At 36.1% G+C, this 21,345-nt stretch overlaps 2 protein-coding genes across 5 annotated transcripts in view; one reads left to right on the top strand and one right to left on the bottom strand.

Annotated features, from left to right (window-relative positions):
- The first annotated feature begins 322 nt into the window (after positions 1 to 322).
- On the top strand, positions 323 to 2,568 carry LOC117115587 (protein shifted-like). Its single transcript, XM_033259447.1, has 3 exons — positions 323 to 453; positions 730 to 825; positions 1,729 to 2,568. Exons 1-3 carry the CDS (start codon positions 369 to 371, stop codon positions 1,899 to 1,901), a joined length of 354 nt encoding a protein of 117 aa, XP_033115338.1. The 5' UTR covers positions 323 to 368; the 3' UTR covers positions 1,902 to 2,568.
- Positions 1,971 to 21,345, bottom strand: part of LOC117115586 (von Willebrand factor D and EGF domain-containing protein-like) — a 59,577-nt gene continuing 40,202 nt past the window's right edge. For 3 of the 4 annotated variants that reach the window (XM_033259444.1, XM_033259442.1, XM_033259443.1), the window contains 11 exons: positions 20,686 to 20,829; positions 18,048 to 18,146; positions 16,228 to 16,320; positions 8,881 to 8,976; positions 6,703 to 6,798; positions 6,292 to 6,387; positions 5,354 to 5,449; positions 4,703 to 4,798; positions 4,509 to 4,604; positions 4,079 to 4,190; positions 1,971 to 2,974 (listed from right to left, as the gene is read on the bottom strand). In XM_033259444.1, coding sequence (XP_033115335.1) covers positions 2,944 to 2,974; positions 4,079 to 4,190; positions 4,509 to 4,604; positions 4,703 to 4,798; positions 5,354 to 5,449; positions 6,292 to 6,387; positions 6,703 to 6,798; positions 8,881 to 8,976; positions 16,228 to 16,320; positions 18,048 to 18,146; positions 20,686 to 20,829 — 1,055 coding nt within the window. In that variant the 3' untranslated portion in view covers positions 1,971 to 2,943. The remainder of the gene's footprint in view (positions 2,975 to 4,078; positions 4,191 to 4,508; positions 4,605 to 4,702; positions 4,799 to 5,353; positions 5,450 to 6,291; positions 6,388 to 6,702; positions 6,799 to 8,880; positions 8,977 to 16,227; positions 16,321 to 18,047; positions 18,147 to 20,685; positions 20,830 to 21,345) is intronic. The other variant, XM_033259445.1, reaches the window with a different exon arrangement.

The following is a 21,345-nucleotide window of genomic DNA, read 5'->3' as shown; positions in this document are numbered from 1 at the left end:
GATTTCGGGCTGCGCATGCATCACCGGTTGGCTGTATATTACAATCACATTGTGGTTGGCGATTTTGGTCGAACGGTAATGTAGGAGATTAGATTATAAAAAAAATCACCAATTTAATTTTCCAGAACGTTATTTTTTGGCTGGCCTTCGTCCTCTGGACCCAAAATCGGGTCCTTCGGAGGCCACACAGGCCCGCCCAGCCTCGGTTTATTGCTCCTTTCCCAACGTGACCGGGCCCACCCAATTTTAGAATCGACCTTTGTGTTAAAATACTTTACGCCGTTTGCAACAGTGAAATTACAACTGGTTTCCCTGGTTGATAACTATTTACTCTTTTATTCAAAATAGCTTACTGTCCAAGTAGGTGCATGAATGGGGGACGATGTGTCGCAGTACTGGGTAGCCGCATGTGTAACTGCCCTTATGGATTTAAAGGCCGAACGTGTCAACATGGTAAATGGAGAATTTTTTTTCAATCATGTCATAAAAGAAGTGTCTGTGTAGACTTGTCGATGAGTGCCTACGTATGTGTGTGTGTACGTATTTGTCTAAACGTCTTCTGTCATCAGTATTATTATAAGTTATTGTTCTAATAAATTATCAAGATAACATTTTCAAAAACATGTGCAATTATTGCACACGCTTTCTTGTAGAATTCTATTAATAACTCGATATACGTTGAACATGCATTTAGTACGGATTAAACTGCAATTTATAACATCATTTCAGCTGTCTGCAAAACCCCGTGCCTTCACAATGGACACTGTGTGAAACCTGATACATGTTCATGCGCACCTGGATGGACTGGCAGTCACTGCCAACTTGGTAAGTGTGATGCTAAATTTCGAATCTATAGGCCTAATTAATTAAAAGGATGTTCACCCATAGTCATAATCTAGCCATGATCTAGCCAATTTTAATTATGACCCTGAAGACATCCAGTTGCAGTTTCAAAGCAAGATTTTAATTCCATCTTAAATATGTATAATAGAAAAATTATGATTTGCAGTATTGTAACCAAAGTATAAAGAAATGAAGAAGGCAACAAATTAGAAAGATAAGAATAACAAATATTTTGTTGAGACAGCCTTTAAAACAAAGAATAGGCAGCGAACATTGAAATTTAAAAAAAGGGGGAAAAAAAACCGATGGCAAAGAGAATTGAAGAGAGATGACACTTTTTGACACTTTTCGACACTTTTAGTTCCGAGTTTCTAAATAGAAGTGTTTTGTTACTGACAAACAAAAAATTCACTGAATCGCCATTGAATCTCCAAATTGCACACTAGGATTAACGCCAATCTGCCAATGGGTTTCTAACAAGGGCCCTTCCCCCTCCTTTTTGGTTATGCCACTCAATATCTTTATGTATAATGAATAAAACACCATACTTTTAATACCGTACACAAACACTGACTGTGATTCATTACACCATGTTCGATTTAAATCCCGGGTTTCTAACCTGGCGATGAAGTTATGTTGGAGAAATGACAATTCGGCGGCAGCAGCCATGCTCACAATAGTTTTACCCTTCTGTCGGTGAAACGTGCTGTCAGCGAAACGTGCTGTTGGCAAAAAGACGTGTCCATTTGGCTTCTCTGTGAAATGTCTGTCGGTAATTTGGCAGTCGGCAACACGAGCTAGTAATGCCTCGATAATTCTGGCAAATCATCCATTATTGGTTGTCACTATGATTATGAAAAACCACTTTTATCTTCCTCTATACAGCTGTGTGTGTCGAGAAGTGCAGGAATGATGGGAAGTGTGTACAGCCAAACACATGCACATGTAAAACTGGATACAGCGGGCAGCAGTGTGAAATCGAGATCGGACAGGAAGAGGAAATAAAAAGAAAGAAACTGTACAATTTGTATGCAAAATGGCAAGCCTTATACATGTAAACGAACACTCATTAAAAATTACTATATAAATCCTTTTTCTTTTTTAAAAAAAAGACAAATTTAACTTAATTAAATTATAATACAAATGTTATATTTATTTATAATTTAGATGGCTTTGCAATAATATATACAATTAACAGTGTACAGTAGTTTGAAAGGACTGCGTCAAGTATGATAAGTTAGAAAATACCTATAAGCGGTAGGCCTATTACGAATATCATGATATAATCTTTGAAAGTATTATGCCTAAATCCATTTACCCGAGAAAATAAAGATATACAAACTAGATGATTTGCTCTAAAAGACAAATAAAGGCTGACGCATCACTTGAGAAACTATATGGTCCCTTGCCTAACGTGATATATTTTTGAATGATGAAGACAAATTTAACTTCCTTAAATTATAATACAAATGTTATATTTATTTATAATTTGGATGGCTTTGCAATAATATACCGGTATACAATTAACAGTGTACAGTAGTTTGAAAGGCCTGTACTTGTATAAGTTAGAAAATACCTATAAGCGGTAGGCCTATTACGAATATCATGATATAATCTTTGAAAGTATTATGCCTAAATCCATTCACCAGAGAAAATAAAGATATACAAACTAGATGATTTGCTCTTAAAAGACTAATAAAGGCTGACGCATCACTTGAGAAACTATATGGTCACTTGCGTAACGTGATATATTTTTGAATGATATTATGTAATACAATGGTGGTAATAATAAAATATATGTAAATGACATTTTAGTGACGTTATAAAGGTGAATCGGTTGGCATTTCGATCGGTTGATCGTTTAAACGTTCAAGGTGCTTGAAATACGTCTTTTGCGCTTAAGTCAGCGCAGGACTGAGTTCAGATTACTCATGATCCTGATTGGTCTTTTGTTTAAACCTTTGTTAAACACATATTTAGGTCTACATAAAACGACACAGTAAGTTGCCTTTAGTAGAATTACAATATAACGAAAGTGCGATATGTGTCTATGGCAGCTTGTTCCCATATTTTCTTCGGTTAAAGTATTCGTCCACTAGTTCACATGTTATGTCGTCTGCTGTGATAATACCTTTAAGAAAATGTTGAATAAATACATATGAAAATATTTTAGGGCCATTGATATTCAGTGAAATTAATAACAGAATAAGAAAAAAATGATTAATAATAATGCCTGTTAGGAGTGAATTTATCCTAAAACAAGGTAGCAGCTACTAAGTAGCAGTCGTGAGAACACACACACACACATATATATATATATATATATATATATATATATATATATATATATATATATATATATATATATATATATACAAAACTGCGAGACCTGGTTTTTTGTTACAGTAACACATTAAAGAATACATATAACAATACCGATACATAATAAAAATGAGATATGTACAAATATTATAATTAAAAAAAATTGTATTTTCATTTATTGATGTATTTTAAGTGCAATTCATATCATCAACTATAGTATATAATAGAAATTTAAAATAATATCAAGAAACAATTAAGAAAAAGTCAAAATTGTGTAGTTGGTATAAAGAATATAAATGCAAAAATTGGAAATGGATATTAACACGAACATTTACAATAGTCAAGTTTGAAAATGAGTTATACAAACCATAGCTGAATTACCTTTCAGATGTTTTATAAAAAGGTGATTTGCTGATAAAACAAAAGTGTTTTTGAACCTAGTTTTGTAGACTAATGGATGACGTAATCTACCGGTACTAGAATTCAACATGTTGGCCTACATAAATAACATAATTATTTTGTGCATAAATTGAACTGCATTCAATTTTTAGGTAGTTTGTTCTTCTCTTTTAACGAGCTCGAATTGACGTACATAACGAATAGCGATGCTTGCTTATAAATTGATTTACTATTACTATGGCAAAAAAGTCCCCGTGGTACAACAGTCTAAGCAAACGCCATTGGTTAATGGTTAAACCAAGGACTTTTAACTGTTACCAGGATAGGAAGCTGGCTGGTTTAAGCCGTCTAACTTGAATTAGCCTTACGTGTGGTATTGTTATGCTAATGAGTCAGATAAGCAGAATCTGCACATGCTCAGAAAAACAAAACTTTCCTTGTTTAAAGTCCTTGTTTAAACTGCGTGAGCCTATATTCTTGATCGTAATAAGTCTATTATATCTATAATACGAACCTGACACTACTTGATCTCTTTTCGCAGTAGGCTCCTGTGTAACGATGTCTACACGCACACCTATCAGGTGCAACACACCTTCCACCGTACATACACACTCTTCGACATTTTGCTAAAATAAATTACAAAATGTAATAATTGTAAACTTTTTGATAGGATTAAAACAATTAATTTATAACAAACGTCATATATTAGGACATTAAGAGCATTGCCATGTCGATAATATAAAATGGCCTGTCTAGATCTTTGTTTATCATCAGTTTGTAATTGCTTTCATCATCACCTTTTTGGTATGCCAGCCACTCGCAAAAGCAACTGGAGCCAACATCCCTACCTAATCAAAATATGTTTACAATGCAACATATGTTTCCATCAAATAAATATTTCAAATTATCCCTTTTGCCGTTATAAGTAAATAAAACAATCTTACGTGTTTGACAAGAAGCGCCACCATAACCTTGCTGACATGCACAGACGTTAGGTTTTATGCAAACACCACCATTTTTGCATCCATTATTGCAAATAGCTGTGAAAATATCAGACAAAACCGACAATGTGAGCAAAGAATATTCAAAAGTAATGTTTAGTCGGCCTCCTACCTCAAAACACTAAATTAAAGTTTACCTCTTTGACAATGTCTCCCTCTCCAACCCGATGCACACGAGCACGTATTTGGTGCAACGCATCTTCCGTTGTTGAGGCATCGATTTTCACACTTGGCTAGCAAGGAGAAAATCACAACGGATATTACTGTTAGATGATAACACTACACAAACTTTATAAATTAAAAGTAATTAATTAAATAAAAACTCCTGTTTTACAAAACTTGAGATAAAAGGAGAGGACTCCAGAGTGCCAAAAACAACAAAACCTCACGAAAAAAAAGTCATGTTTGATTGAGTATTACAGTTTTGTATATTGCAGTTTAACCTCTCGAAAGCGACCACGCTCGGTCCAAGGTTAAATGGTCGCTTATAAAGAGGTGGTCGCAGGAGAGCACACACCACCATGAAACCCAAACTTAATCGGAGATAAAGATAGCTAGTACAGCAACATATAACATATCATACTAATTTTAATAGGATACTGTAATCCAACCTCAAAACAATTTGAATCATAATGGAAAATATTGCAGATAAATATGACTTGACGCCGGAAATTTCATTAGATTACAGTGTGGGAACTATACATTTTACAGGACAGGGAGTTTAAACTGTTAGGAAGATTGCATTTTTTTTATTTAGTTGACTAAGTGTATTTGTTATGTAAACTCACGGATTTCACATCGTTTTCCAATGAATCCAGGCAGACACGAACACACATTTGTTCGTACACAAGTACCCCCATTCATGCATGTCTCGTGACATATTCCTAAAATACAAATTGGTAAATAATTTTAGACAACATAGGAATTCATCAAACGATTACAGCGCCCTCACCTGAATATAATGAGTTACTGAAGTTTCTGGGTTGAGTGTTACTTGTATCGCGGTAAACATTCTTAAGATAAGGGCGTATCATATGTATGTTAATTTGCAGTGCATCAAAAAATGACTACGCATGTGCATAGGAGTGTACAGATAAAGTGCTCCTAATCGGATTCGAATTTCCAAAGCCCCAGTGGTTAAGAAGACCCCGGGTTGGAATCTAGTTCTCTCTATTATACCGCCGTGATAGCGAGTTGCAGGTTGGAATTTCGCCAAACAAATCGTTCATACAAAAAAGTTATATGAACTATTTATATATTACATCATGTATTCATATTCAAATAAATTTTGTATCGGCCTATTCATATATCTATGAATTTATAAAGGGTCTATATTAATATCGTTTTATCTTTACACATTTATATTTATACTTAAATGTTTATATATATATAATATATTTCTGAAACTATGAATTTATGCAGTATATATTTATAAGATATATAATATATATATATATATATGTGTGTGTGTGTTTTATATGTATATATCTATTTACATTTATACATTGTGTATTTATATATATAAATGTAAATAAATTTATAAATTAATTTGTCTCTGTTGGGGTTTCCAATTACTTGCTTATGAAACTAGTGTAGTGGTTGATTAGATTTGATGATTTTACTGTCACATCTTTCCTCCATATGATTACGCATATAATGTAATTCATATATGTAAAAAATTAAGGATTTTATCCTTTCAAACAATTAAAGACGATACATAACTAACCTCGCTGGCAATAATTTCCACTATAACCCCGAGAGCAAAGACATCGCGATGGTTCTACACACATCCCACCATTCATACATCCAGGCTGACAAACGGCTGGAATATATATCGATTACGTATTGGATTTTGGAATAGGTAAATGAACATAACACAACACAAACACATCAAGAACACAAAACAACAGCAGCAACAACAAAACAACAATAAAAACAACAAAATCAACAACAGGAACATTTCAAACAAAAAACAATAAACTAATGAGCAAAAAATATTTAAAAAAAAATACAATAAAAATAACAATGATATTAACAAAAGCAATAACTTAAATCTAACAATAACGAGTGCATACGGTACACAAGACATGTTGAAAAATATATCTACGCACGTTACTAATTGTCATTGAACTCGTACCTTGTGAGCAGGTAGGTCCTGAATATCCCGCTGGACAAATACAAGTATCTGGGTCTGAACAAAAACCGCCATTTTGACAATTAACTCGACAAGTCACTAAATGAAAGGAAAAGGGGTGCTATTAGTACATTCATAAAACACATAGGCCTAGCCTATTACTTTACAATCTTAGTTTTATCCACAACACCACACAGATAATTGTTAATAGGTAAACATAAACACTACGTAAACATAAGTATATGCAGCTGCTAAGGCATTGCAACAAATGAAATGTGGTTCCGGCTCTGGTTCTGGTTTTGGTGGGTAAAGCCTACCTCCAAAGGACTCCAAAAGTGTGTGAGTATTATTAACAGGAGAGGTAAAAATAGTGTCGAATGATAGGAAAGGTCCACCACCGCAGTTTAGACACGCAGCGTCAGTCATGAGCAGGCTTGCCGAACCATGCCGCATTGAGGACCTAATAGGTAGGAAACTCACGATCACACGGGCATCGGCTTTGAGAAAAAAAAACCACCACATTTGGTAGTGAAATCTCGGAGCGTTTAGAGGTAGAGTAAGCGAAAATTACACTTCCAAGAAAGGAGGCGATAAAATTATGATGTTTACGTACGTTAAAAAAAAACAAACAATAAATTAAGAAAAAAAAATGTGAATCCTTCGAATGATTATGTATTTTGTAGAAAAAAAATTACGTCTACAGTGATCCGGGTCCGCACAGGTAATTTTCTAGACGATCCACGTGTGGTTAAGAGGACCTTGGTACTATATTGAACTTTTTTATTGAACTATTTTGCCAAAAATACAGACCACGAGCTCTGTGTGTTTGTACAAGGCAAGCACTACAAGTGAAATAGTTATGCCGCACCTACTGTATTTATAAATTTATAACATCGATTAGTTTGAAATTAAGTAGGCGACCGTGATCGTAATAAAAAAAATAATTTAGCCTGTTCTATGCGATTGAAAGCATTGTTTGAAAGTTAGTACGTTTAGTTAAGCACATGTAGCTCGACTCAAATGCCGAGAAAGGAGCATCATAAACTAGGGGATGGTTCGTCAGGTACTGTACATAATTGTGAGCTCCAGAGAAATAATGACCACAACATTGAGGACAATACAGTACGTCAGTGTTGTCAACATAAAAGAAATTTCAAAGTCACTAATCTAGTTTATCAACTTAATTCAGGGAGTCTGCTTTACGATGCACGTACGTAAGAATAAACGGTCCACATTACTACAGATTTTTATTCATGGTGCTTACAGCCATGTCAGCTTGGTCAACATAACACCGAATACTTTTAGTCCCACACGAGGTGCTTCGACCTTCGATTTTTAACAGTCGACTGAGAAGGAAATATTCATCAAGGCACAAGACTAAGAATAATTTCATCATTTTAAGAAAATTTAACCAATAATTCCAGTTCCAAGATAAAATTTCTCGGCCAGAATCCGAAAAAAGGTATTAGGCCTGATAGGCCTATTATTCGGCTAGAAAATTAGGCTGTCACGCTAAAATTGATCCGGGCCAGAAAAGGTCCGGCGGACAGATTTTGACCGCCGCTAAAGTCGGTTTGCCCGGACTACTTTTGGCCGTTCCGATGGTCTTTTCTTCGTTCAGAATAATGGTCAGCGTCAAACATTTGTATTAATCATGGTTAGGGCGATTTTTACGCGGCGATATTAAAGGATTGTCTTATATTGTTAAATTCCAATAAATTATCTCAGCTTTTAAAAATAATGTTAGTATATCGCACTATTATTATGCAAGTTAAGTATAATTAACAACATACATTGTTTAATGATTTTGTAACTAACAATCGTATCATTATTGTGTATTCATTGACTGTACCACTTTACATATAAATGTGTATTGTTGGGCAATTACGTATAGTAGCAGCAATATAAAATATAGTTATTTTAATATATCTTTACTTTATATGTTTGTATTAATACGTTCATGATTAGTTGTTATTATCAAGGTCGGTTATTATTACAATAGTATGGTTAGTATGGATATGGTCGGAATGGTTACCCGTATATACTATGGTTACAACGGTATGGGTTATAGTAAATGGTTATGATGGTATGTTTATTATAGTTAGTGTTGTATCGTTATTATGATTAATCTTAGTAGAAATTGCAATTGGTTTCTTGTTGGAAATCGACAGAATTACTTACTCGTTTCACAATGTGCACCCACGAACCCAGAAGGACAGACACACACGTTAGGAGCATAGCATTTACCACCGTGTTTACAATCGGGCTTACAAATAGCTAACAAAAAGTGGAATAGACAAAAATACTAAAAGAATAAATCACATATATTAGTTAACCAGTTTAATATATTAAGTCATAGAATATCCAGAAAACTTTGAAGAAATTGCTCCGGTACGAAGAATAATTGTTGATAATTCGCCATAGATTATATTATTATCTATAAATAATAGAGATAGAGAGAAGGATAAACAATGGGAAGACTTCATGTAGATTATCAAAACATACGAGGAACATCAATACGTTACACACGTAGGTCTATATAATAATCAGTGACGTAGCGGGTATTAGTCTATTACCATAAAATTACAAGATGGCCTATATACCGTACGGTACTATTATAATAAACCATAACATTTACTCTGACAGATATTTCGACTACTCCAGCAGTCTTTAGCCAAAATATTTGGTGGAATAATTTAGTGTTTCTATAGTCAAAATTGTACGAAATACGAAATACGAATGAACTTTATTATTTTTCATTGGTAATAACAAAAGAAAGGCATCTTCAGTTGGGAAACGCAGACAAAAAAACCGTTAAAATCCAGAAGAAAATCTAAAAATTTCATATCGTACTTTATCATTATCATTTTAAAATATCATATACGAAAATACTATATCGTTATTTTCTATGAACGTAAGAAGTAACAATATGAATACTATCATGGATAAAAGAATTACGCAGACGGTTTGTATTGTTACAGTGAGTGAGCCTAAACAAGATCTCTTTAGTGAGCACAGCTGGACAGTATATGAGTTTCGTCTTCCTCTATATGCCTAACTTTATTTAATACTCGATTCTGATACAATGACTTAAAATCAACGTATCTGAGTATTAATCTGAGTATTCATACTGTTACGCAGTATATTTTATATATGTTTCGAAATTACAAAAATAACAATAAATGGACATTGAATGACTGACAGTAAGAATGCCATATGAATATGTATGATGGTTTCAATTTTTGCAAATTTTTCAAGCAGTTTTAGTGTAAGTGTACGATGAGATGATAAAAATACACCACACTAATTTATATGTAGAACTGTACATTTTATTCCAAGTGAAAAGCGTATTTACAAAAACACTTGAGAAACAAGTTGATGATATATACAAATTGATAGAAAGCGAAAGTAATGTGTACTCAGAGAGGACAAACTGAGGAGTGTCTTTAAAAGTACAAATGTATGTGATATAGCATCACCTTTCATACTATCTGACCAATAAGGATTAGTAATTGCCTGTCCTTGTCTAGTACCTGGGAAACTCATCAACATTCCCAAATGATGTGTGGTCACTTGAATTAAGGCAAATGACCTTAAGATAAATGACCTTCCTAAGCTTGGTGTATAACCCATGAAGTTGGGATATTAGTTAAAAATGCAAGGTATTATTTACACACAGATCCTATATACAAACTTACAGATGGTAGTACTGCTACAGGAGCCCCCTACCAGTGAAAAAGAGCAGGGGCTGTTAACTGTGGGGGATTGTTAGGCCCAAGGGTGGAGGTGGGTGTGTGTGCTGTAACCGTATCTAAATGGGCTACTTTTAGGCGGTCAATGCTGACAGTGTCTCGACGACCATTTATGTCAAGAACAAACTGTTTGTCGGCTCTTCGTAAAACTTTAAAAGTGCCATCGTAAGGATGTTGTAATGGTTTACGAACGGAATCTCTACGAACAAACACATGAGTACAAGTTAGTAAATCCTGACTGATGTAAGATTTACGATTAGGATTGGTGCGGGTTGGAGTGGGATAAAAATTACTCATTATATCACGTAATCTATGCACATAATTAGAATAATCAGGAAATTCAGAATGTTAATAAAAAAATTGTCCTGGCAATCGTGATGTAGTACCATACACAAGCTCTGCCGCACAATGTCCAAGATCTTCCTTAAGTGCAGTGCGAATTCCTAGAAGTACAATGGGTAAATGTTCAGTCCACTTTGTAGGGTCATTGTATGCCTTGAGAGAGGCTTTCAAATGGCGATGAAATCGTTCAACAAGTCCATTTGCCATCGGATGGTATGCAGTTTGTACGAATTTGTTTGGTTCCAAGTAATCATGTTAGTGATTGAAATAATGTAGATTCGAATTGTCGACCTCGGTCTGTGGTTATTGTGGAAGGTACCCCGAATGAAGAAATCCAGCGATCAACAAAAACGAGTGCGGCAGTTTCTGCTGTTATGTCAGAGATGGGTACAGCCTCCGACCAACGAGTGAAACAATCAGTAAAAGTCAGTAAATTACTATAACCATTGGGGGTGGAAGAGGTCCGACAATATCAATGTGGACATGGTCAAAACGAGCATCAGGTGTGGAAAAAGTAGACAACGGTGAGACTGTGTGTCGGTGTACCTGTACTTTGGAGCGCTGACACTGAATGCATGTTTGAGACCATTGGCGTACATCACGGTTTATACTCGGCCATAAAAAACGCTCTGTAATTAAACGTTGAGTTGCTCGAATACCAGGATGAGATATCGAATGAAGAGTGTCAAAAATTGTGCGACGAAAATCTAATGGAACATATGGGCGAGGATTACCCGTTGAAACATCGCAAAGAATCGTTGAGTCTGAAGTTGCAGTTGGAAATGGTTGGAGTTTAAGTGACGATGATGATTCACGTAGTTTGCACAGTTCATCATCAGTTTGTTGTGCCACTGCAATGCGTTCAAAATCAACCATTGTAGACGAATGGTGCTCAAGAGGGTTAAGTTCGATGCGCGACAGTGCGTCGGCTGCAGCATTATCTTTGCCGCTTACATGACGTAAATCAGTCGTGAATTGGGAGATAAAGTCTAGATGACGAATTTCACGTGGAGAGTGACGATCAGCTTTAGCGCGAAAGGCGTAAACGAGTGGCTTGTGACCAGTTAAGATGTGAAATGAGCGTCCTTCAAGAGAATGACGGAAATGTTTAACTGAGAGATACACTGCCAAAGGCACAAGACCAAACGTGCTGAATCGTGTCTCTGCTGATTTAAGTTTTTGAGAGTAAAAAGAGATCGGTTGCCAATTGCCGTCAATGCGTTGCTGCAAAATACCTCCTATAGCCATATCCGAAGCATCTACTATAATACACAATGGTGCATCTGGCTGCGGGTGGGTGAGGAGTGTAGCGTTAGCAAGGGCGATTTTTACGTTTGTGAATCCAGTCAATGCTGCGTTAGTCCAAATGTGATCTTGTTTCTTACCTGTTGCTACAAGTAATGCTGTAACAGGTTGTAAGATCTCAGCGCATTGAGGTATAAATCGACGGTAAATATTAACAAGTCCAAAAAATTCGCGGAGTTTGCGTAATGTCTTTGGTTGTGGAAATTGTTTTTTGTCTGAAGTGGTCGGATACCTTTGGCATCCACATGGTGTCCTAAAAATTCCAATGATGAAACTCCAAATTGGCATTTTGCTGGATTAAGAACAACACCATACACATTGAGGCGAGTAAACAATTGACGCAAGTGATTTTCGTGTTCCTGGGCATTAGAGCTTGCAACAAGCAAATCGTCTATATATGCATAACAAAAATCAAGTCCGCGTGTCACTTGATCGATAAATCGTTGAAAAGTTTGTGCGGCGTTGCGTAATCCAAAAGGCATGCGAACGAACTCAAACAAACCAAATGGAGTAGTTTTAGCGGTTTTTGGTACATCGCTGGCCTCGACAGGGATTTGGTGATATGCTCTGACGAGATAAATTTTAGAGAAAATGGTTGCACCATGTAATGTGGATGTAAAATCTTGCATGTAAGGTATAGGATACCGATCAGGAAGAGTGGCATTGTTGAGTGCACGATAATCACCACAAGGACGCCAATCTCCAGGGGTTTTCTTTGCAACCATGTGCAGGGGTGACGACCAGTTACTGTCAGAGGGGCGGATTATACCAAGCTGCATCATATGTTCAAATTCATGTTTTGCGATCTTGCAGCGGTCGGGCACAAGGCGACGAGGACGTGCAGATATTGGAGGGCCGTTGGTTGTAATGTGGTGTGTTACATCATGTTTCAAAGTCGCCTCCTGATAACATGGGAGTGTTATTGAAGGAAACTCTGAAAGAATGTTATCAAAGTTGGACTTACCCACGACTGTGTTGAACATAAGGTTGAGTGGTGGGCATTTCGAAAGTATACCCTGAATACTTAAATTGGTTGTTGTGTCCACTAGTCGATGGTTAGTCATGTCGACAAGGAGTCCAAAATGTCGTAGAAAATCGGCGCCTATAATGGGGTGCGACACATCCGCAATCACAAAAATTCATGAAGACTTGCGACGTAATCCCAGATCAAGAGTAATTGAACGGTGTCCGTATGTTGCAATCGATGATTTGTAAGCCGCGTTTAAGTTATAATCATGTCGCCTTTTTTTACGTTCATGTCGAGTTGGTGGAACAACGCTAACTTCTGCCCCTGTGTCGATGAGGAAGCGTTGGTTAGAAAATTTGTTCGTGATAAAGAAAAGGCGATTACAGGATGGCCAGCAACGTTCGTCGCTTTTAGTTGTTGGCGTTGGCGTTTCCTGAACACGGTGGAAGACATTTGCGTGCATTATCACCAAATTTCAAATGGTACCAACAAAGTGATGGCGTCTTATCATCGGCTGATCGTGAAGAGCGATTGCGCGATGAAGAGCGATTGCGACCATATGATCAACTGCGATTTGGGCTTCCGCTTCTGGGTCGAGATCGTTGATCCGCTTGCCAAGATTCAAATTTTTGAATCTGCAATTGAAGTGTGTGAATTGTGGCAGATTGTGAGGGCAGTTCCTCTGGGTGGACGGAAGAAACAGTCGGCGGTGGCACAGATATTGGGGAGGTGGCAGATACCTCCAATATTTTGTCGGTAAGTGTAGTTAGGCATGGCATATCTAGCTCATCTTTTGCAGAAGCCAAAATTAACTGAACATTGGCTGGAAGACGACTTAAGAACAATTGCTTCATAATTGTTGGTTCAAGGGTTCGGTCGCCGCGCCGAGCAGTTGCAACATCCTGCGATATAATTGGGAGGGTTTTCGATCTCCTAACTCCTCCGCTGTCAAAAGTTGTCGGAGACGCTTTTGATCGGAGTCAGATGTCCGTTTTATTAATGCCTCCTTTAATTGTACGTACCTATTGTCCTGTGGCGGGTGAAGTAAGAGATCGCGCACTTCTTGGGCTATCTCCGATTCAAGGAGCCCACCAAATACGCGTACTTCGTAGCGTCCACCGCGATATGCCTGGTTGTAAACTGTGCCTCAACCTGTGTGAACCATAATGTTGGATCATTGGGCCAGTAGGGTGGAAGTTTCAGAGAAACTGATGATATTGCAGGCGGTGTAGCATCTAAAGCAGATACGACAGGTTGTTGCTGTTGAACTTGTTGCTGTTGTCCTTCCATTATTAACTTGATGCAAAGAGTGTGTACTGAAACGTCGGAGGTCACCACTTTAGTGTAAGTGTACGATAAGATGATAAAAATACGCCACACTAATTTATATGTATAACTGTACAATTTATTCCAAGTGAAAAGCGTATTTACAAAAACAAGTTGATGATATATACAAATTGATAGAAAGCGAAAGTAATGTGTAGGGCAAACTGAGGAGTGTCTGTAAAAGTACAAATGTATGTGATATAGCATTACCTTTCATACCATCTGACCAATAAGGATTAGTAATTGCCTGTCCTTGTCTAGTACCTGGGAAACTCATCAACATTCCCAAATGATGTGTGGTCACTTGAATTAAGGCAAATGACCTTAAGGTAAATGACCTTCCTAAGCTTGGTGTATAATGGGATATTAGTTAAAAATGCAAGGTATTATTTACACACAGATCCTATATACAAATTTACAGATGGTAGTACTGCTACACAGTAAACAATTAACTATCACTATCATTATGTTCTCGAACAATCTTCAGCGATGGTTAATGATCTGTAGAGTTTTGTTTAAATTTGAAGGCAGTTTGTGTATATCTGAATCTCATGAAAGGATGTTGGAAATATTTCGCCCTCTTAGCATATTCTTAAGATGTGGGCCAATAAAGTAACGTTTATGATTATTTTTATAGTCTGTCAGTGTCCTACATGGAGCTAAACTTGAAATATTATCATAGGTCATTGGTTAATCGGAGATCTTATCTTATTTGTAACTCTTCAAAACCGATGTATAGTTTATGAATTTATAGATGACATTAATGTTATTAATGTTATATATCGCAATAATGAGGCCTGACTATTACTATTCTTAATAATATTACTCATCATCACCATACTAATAATATCATCATTCAATGTTTCCGGAACGCCCTTTGTCGAGAATGTGGGAAGCAATCGAAAAACAAATTTGGAACATTGATCGTATATTATGATTATGTAAAAGAATTTGGCTGAATACACAAAAACGAAAAGCATCTCTCGTTTGAGAGGTGACTCAGTGCTGAAATTTGTAGTGTTTGAAATTGTTTAAAGGTTTATACTATGAAATTTACGCAGGTAAACATAGTAACTTATATTATCAGGCCAAAACAAAGGTTAATAAAATTTGTTGTGACGTTACTTTGGTGACTCAATCATTGCGATTGACACAGTTTTGAATTTATGACACTACTGTACGTCACGTTGTAAATTTATAAAGGCGTACATGTCCGTTGATTTACTCAGATCATGAACAATTAAGCGTACGTCACGTGTCACACACGTACGGTAGTTTTAAGTGAGTTGTTCTTACACTAGTTCAGGATTTGAAAAGCGTTCATATGTTTTTCAAGTGTATTTTCATGTGCTCGGCTACAACACTACATGTTGTCACAAACGCCTAGCCTACTTAAATTGTGACAATACGTGATCTATACAACAATCATGGCAAACTCTCCCAGTCCGTCCGTGTCCAAAATTCTACAACAAATTAAAGATGGTCGTGCAAGCTTACATACGACCATCTTCACACAATTTCACCTCCCCAAAGTTCCGCACTCACATTCAGTACAACGTGAGGTGACTCATCTTTGTTTTACCATACGTCTCGTCTCGTTACAACCAAATACATTTTGTCTATCTCATCCTATCCCACCCCCACCTAAATGCGCCATTTAGGTGGGGGGTCACTCTAGTTCTGTGGCCTCTGGGTTCGAATCCCAGTTTGCTGGTTAACTGTAACAATACAGAATACTCAGAGAGCAGGGGTTAAATTACAAGGAAAATACAAAAATGAGACAAAGCCTATGTATTATTAAATCAATTATAAGATGTGTTAAAAGAAAAATGTTACCTTCACTGCATCGTTTACCCGTGTAACCTGCATAACATCTACATTCGTTTGGTGCCGCACATATGCCATTTTGACAGTCGGGTCTACAGATAGCTATGAGACATAATTAATGACTTCAAACCGTGTTATCATTCCAAAATAACGTGCACTTTCAGGAATACAGTAGTATTCCGATGTTCTGATAATCTACTGTAATGTGCATGCGACAAAACCATAACATCAAGCCTAGACTTGATGGAGCAATGACACTCATCAAATAATAAACACAATAAAAGTATGCTTAAGACAATAACGTGTAAACAATTATAAATTGTGTGAGAACTTGGTAGAATTTAATGTAATCTTTAAAATTTTAAATGTGGTAAATTTAAAGCAGCTTTAAAGGGTTTGAGGTACAGTGTTGTGAGTTCCAGTATCTCGGGCCTTACATAAAAATAGTACCACATGGTAAAGTACGACTAATTAGTTTGTTGATGGGAAGCAATTGGGCCTATCACATTATCATCATTGCTACGGAAAAGATATTAATACTATTACTATGTTAAATTGTTATTTTATCATCATTATTTCTATCAAGTCGAATGGCTGAGCGGTAAAGGCAGGGGCCCCGTAACCACAGCCAACAATACCGGCATAAGGACTATAAACCGTAGGCCCAGTGTACACAAATGGTCATGTACATTTAAAAAAAAACCCAGAGACGAGTAGGGGTGGGGGGGGGGTACCCCGGTGTACTGGTCCACTCGCCTGCAGAGGATATGAAGCGACCCTCTCAGGGGAGCAGAACGTCATTGAAAAGAGCAACATCTCGTCCACTGCGCCACAAGCAATGATTGTTGGAATGGCGTAATATAAATGGAACGGTTTGATTTGATTTTGATTATCCTTAATATCATCATCATTTATATCGTCTTCGACGTCACCATCATGATCATAATTCTCATCATCATCATGACCATGACTGTGGTCGTTTTCGTCAATATCATCATCATAATCATCATCATCATCATCACCACCACCACCACACTGTTACTATCACCACTTAATTGGTGCTGATGCGCAAAACTCACGTCTGTTTGTCGTTATTGCGAAAATATACCACGTTTATATTAGCAAGAATGTAAAAGTCATCTTAAATAATCAATAACGAAATGGAAAGATACGCTTTGTATAAAGAATACTTATGGCGATAGAGGGACAGGGAACTTAATAAAATGGTACGGTAACCAAGAACAAGAAAAAAGTACACTGAAGAAATGCGTCGACTAGCATGCAGGGTACATAACACAACATATTTGAGAGTACGGTAATAGATTGAATTATTTAATGAATGCACATTACAAAGCAGTGGATGGAAAAGCCTGATTGATTGATTGATTGATAGAAATAAAGTTGTCAAGACAACGACACGTTATTAAAACAGTGTAAAATATACAGTACATCTAATAGTTATAGTACTTGTCAGAATTCAGGATGTGGGTGATAACCGATGTGTTACCACGATAAACTGCGCGTGTTAAAGGCATCGTTTAAAATTGAAGTACTAAATGACACGTTATCAAGTGCTATAGTATGCAGATACTAATTTCTAATTTCCCGTCACAAAAAAAAATCATTTAACAACTTATTCATAACTATAACCACACATGATTTAATATGAAATGACTAACTACACGAATAACGTATATGTCAAGAAATGCTAATGTGGATACTAAGAAAGGTAATACCTGTAAAAAAATAATACAATAAATATTAAAAGCGCTAACAACTCAAAATAAATACAAAATTACAAGTCAAAAAACTAATTATGTAGTACCTACCTATTTTACAGCCAAAGCCTGTCCAACCATCTTGACATGTACATTGGTTATTAGCACTGCATTGCATGTTATTAGGACATGTTACTGAGCACTGTCTCCCTTCAAATAAAAGAAGCAAACAAAAATTAGAATTTAGATAGTCACATCCCTATTTGTAGTGCTATAGTTTAGCCAATTGCAATTGATTAAAACAATATTTAATAAAAAAAAAATATATATATATACATCAATATGTTTCTTTCAGAATACATAAAAATTATTTCAAATATATCACATAGTTTATGAATCTAGATTTTATAAAGCATTACAATTAGTAACAAACGAACGACGAAGATGCAGGTGTGGCGTTAGCGGGGGCTAGTCGTGTCTGAACCCCGGAAAATCTCGACATGTACATTGGTTGTCAGCAGTGCATTGCATGTTATTCAGTGGCGTAACAGGCGGGGAGAGGAGGCAGGGGAGGCGGACTTTCCCCCTCCCTGACGATTTTTACCCGGCTGACCAAGCCCTCGTACTGGGCTGGGTTATAAGAGAAAAGAAAGAAGGGAGAGGGAGGGAAAGAGAAAGAAGGGGAAAAGAAAAGGAAAGGAAGAATGAAAAGAAAAAAGGAGAGAAAATTAAAGAAAAGAATAGAAAGGAAGATATATCATAATGACTAGATTCACAACACCCTGCAACTCCTTCTCCACAAGTGTCCATAGCTCCTTTGCTCTAAGCCGCCAGATATTCTCCGCAGTGGCGTAACCACCGGGGGACAAGGGGAAAATATCCATCTGTGGAAAATCTTTCCCCACCCCTTGAAGATGGCATTTTCACCCCCTGAAAGTGCCTAAAAATCTTAAATTTCGTGCGCTTCGCCCGCATTTCTTGTTAGGATAGGTCGATTTCCTCTAAAAATTGCACATTTTAGGGAGTTTTGATCAATTCCGACGAAATTAGAATTAAAAATACTTTTTCTCCCCTTTTTTTTAGAAGGTTAGCCTTCTAAATTATTTAAACACATAATAGTCCCAAACTCAATAAAGGAAATTTAAAATAAATCGTTTTACCTAAAAGAAGGGCTTCAATGTGTAATGATGGTGAAAGAATATGTTTGTAATAAATAAAGCCATAATGAAAAATGCTTATATTAAGTTTCAAAAAACGTGTGTGGCCCTAAACTAAAAAAAAGGCCCAAAAAAAAAAAAAAAAAAAAAAAAAAAAAAAAAAAAAAAATTGTCCCTTTTTTAGGGTGGGAACTTGTGCTTTGCGTTCTAAGTTCTAAGAACACATAATAGTCCAAACTCAAATAGAAAGAACATTTAAAAAAAAGGGTCTCAATGTGTATTGATAGTGAAGATAAATAAATAAAAATAAATAAAATAAAACCATGATGAATATGCTTATATTTAGTTTCAAACACACGTGCGTGGCCTGTTTTATAAATAAGATAAGCCCTATGTCGTATTGTTTTCTATATGGAGGGGTGGGGTGTGTATAATAAATTACTAAACGAGAAAATTATTACCTTCCCCTCCCCCCCCCCCCCCCTCGACCCAAGACCCCTGTTACGCGCCTGATGTTATTAGGACATTGCTGAGCATTGTCCCCCTTCAAATAAAAGAAGCAAACAAAAAATAGAATTTAGATAGTCACATCCTTATCTGAATGCTATAGTTTCGGGTATAGTTTAGCCAATTGCAATTGATTAAAACAACATTTAATTAAAAAAAACAAAAACAAAAACAAAAACAAAAAACAAAAAAACATAAATATATCAATAGGTTTCTTTCAGGATACCTTAATTCAAATAAACATAGTTTATGAATCTACATTTTATAAAGCATTACAATTAGTCACAAACAAACGACGAAGATGCAGGAATGGCCAGTCGCGTCAGAACAGCGGAAAATCCTGCGAAGAGCGGATCATATAATACCGTGAAACCTCGAATGAAGACCATGGGCATTTTTTTTTTGCGAACTTTGGATAGGCTTCTTTTGGAGATGGGATTCTTTTCAAGATGGGCTTCATTTCGAGACTATTTTTGCAAAGTAAAGAAGGGGACTTCTTTTCAAAATGAATGCACTGTAAAACAATAAATAAGGCCACTGTAACATAAATCAGTATCATAGAGTGTATTTAACTGGCATTAAATCAGCTAAACTACTGTATAAACCAAGCTTGTATTTAATTTATTTTTTTTTCAGAAATTCATGTACAGTGTATGTGACTGCAATATCTTGAAAAGAAGCCTATGCTATCTTGAAAAGAAGCCCATGGGCTTCTTTTTGAGATGGGCTTCTTTTCGAGGCTAATTTTGTAAACTAAAAAGGGTGGCTTCAATTCGAGACGGGCTTCATCTCGAGATTAAGCCCAATGGGCTTTAATTCGAGGTTTTACGGTATGATAATATGCTATAGACACGCAGAATATACCGTCTTGGGCATGATGTTTACTTTTTCCTGATTCGTTTTTGAATGAAGTATTGACTAAGGAAGTATAAATTATTTATTGTTATATTATTAATAGTATACATGTTGAACCACGTTGTAATAAAATTGATTGAATGTAACAGTCAACTTATTACAACCGATGGTAACATAAATAATTTTATTTAAATTATATTAAATTATATTACATAATATTGTAAACTTACTGCACTTGATGCCGTCGCCATTATACCCATTAGGACACGGTTCACATCTGAAGCCCAAATACATGTCTGGCACCAAAATGCAGTTAACGCCCTCAAAGCAAGGGTTTGGATCACACGGAGTCAAAGACTGCTCGCACAATAAACCTGAATAAAACAGAAACGTACGACTTAGGGGTGAATACACTATTTAAAAAGCAGAAGTAGGAGTACACGAGGCCGTGATTTTGGCTAATAAATTAATTTTCAATTACTGTGTATATTGAATAAACGCCCTGCTTTGAATAAACTCCAGAGCCTAATTTGGAATAAACGCCTCCATGTAATAAACGTCCCCTAAATGACTGTAAACAAAACTAATGAGAGCAACATGGTTCTTAATATATTCTATTATTGTTATACTCCAGTAGATTTACATTATTATAACTTAGGATAAATATGTCTTTATGATCGCGCAATAACACTTTGCCGGTAATTATGTGTTGTAGTTTCACATACAGTAAACCAGAGCCTTGCAGGCTTCAACGTTCCTATGCATGATACATGACTTAAAAAGTATATATACATATACATATATATATATATATAAATATATACATATATATATATATACGTATATATATATAGACATACATATATATATATATATATATATATACACGC

Source organism: Anneissia japonica, unplaced genomic scaffold (genome assembly GCF_011630105.1).
Source record: "Anneissia japonica isolate Jap-2015-1 unplaced genomic scaffold, ASM1163010v1 scaffold1487_len315116_cov162, whole genome shotgun sequence".
NCBI classification, from domain to species: domain Eukaryota; kingdom Metazoa; phylum Echinodermata; class Crinoidea; order Comatulida; family Comatulidae; genus Anneissia; species Anneissia japonica.
This window is presented reverse-complemented; position numbering and strand designations above follow the sequence as displayed.

What these genes read in the sequence shown, in the direction of transcription:
- LOC117115587 (XM_033259447.1), top strand. Translation starts at nt 369, where the DNA reads ATGAATGGGGGACGATGTGTCGCAGTACTGGGTAGCCGCATGTGTAAC. An exon ending in AGGCCGAACGTGTCAACATG is followed by an intron (nt 454 to 729) that starts GTAAATGGAGAA and finishes ACATCATTTCAG; the next exon opens with CTGTCTGCAAAACCCCGTGC. An exon ending in TGGCAGTCACTGCCAACTTG is followed by an intron (nt 826 to 1,728) that starts GTAAGTGTGATG and finishes TCCTCTATACAG; the next exon opens with CTGTGTGTGTCGAGAAGTGC.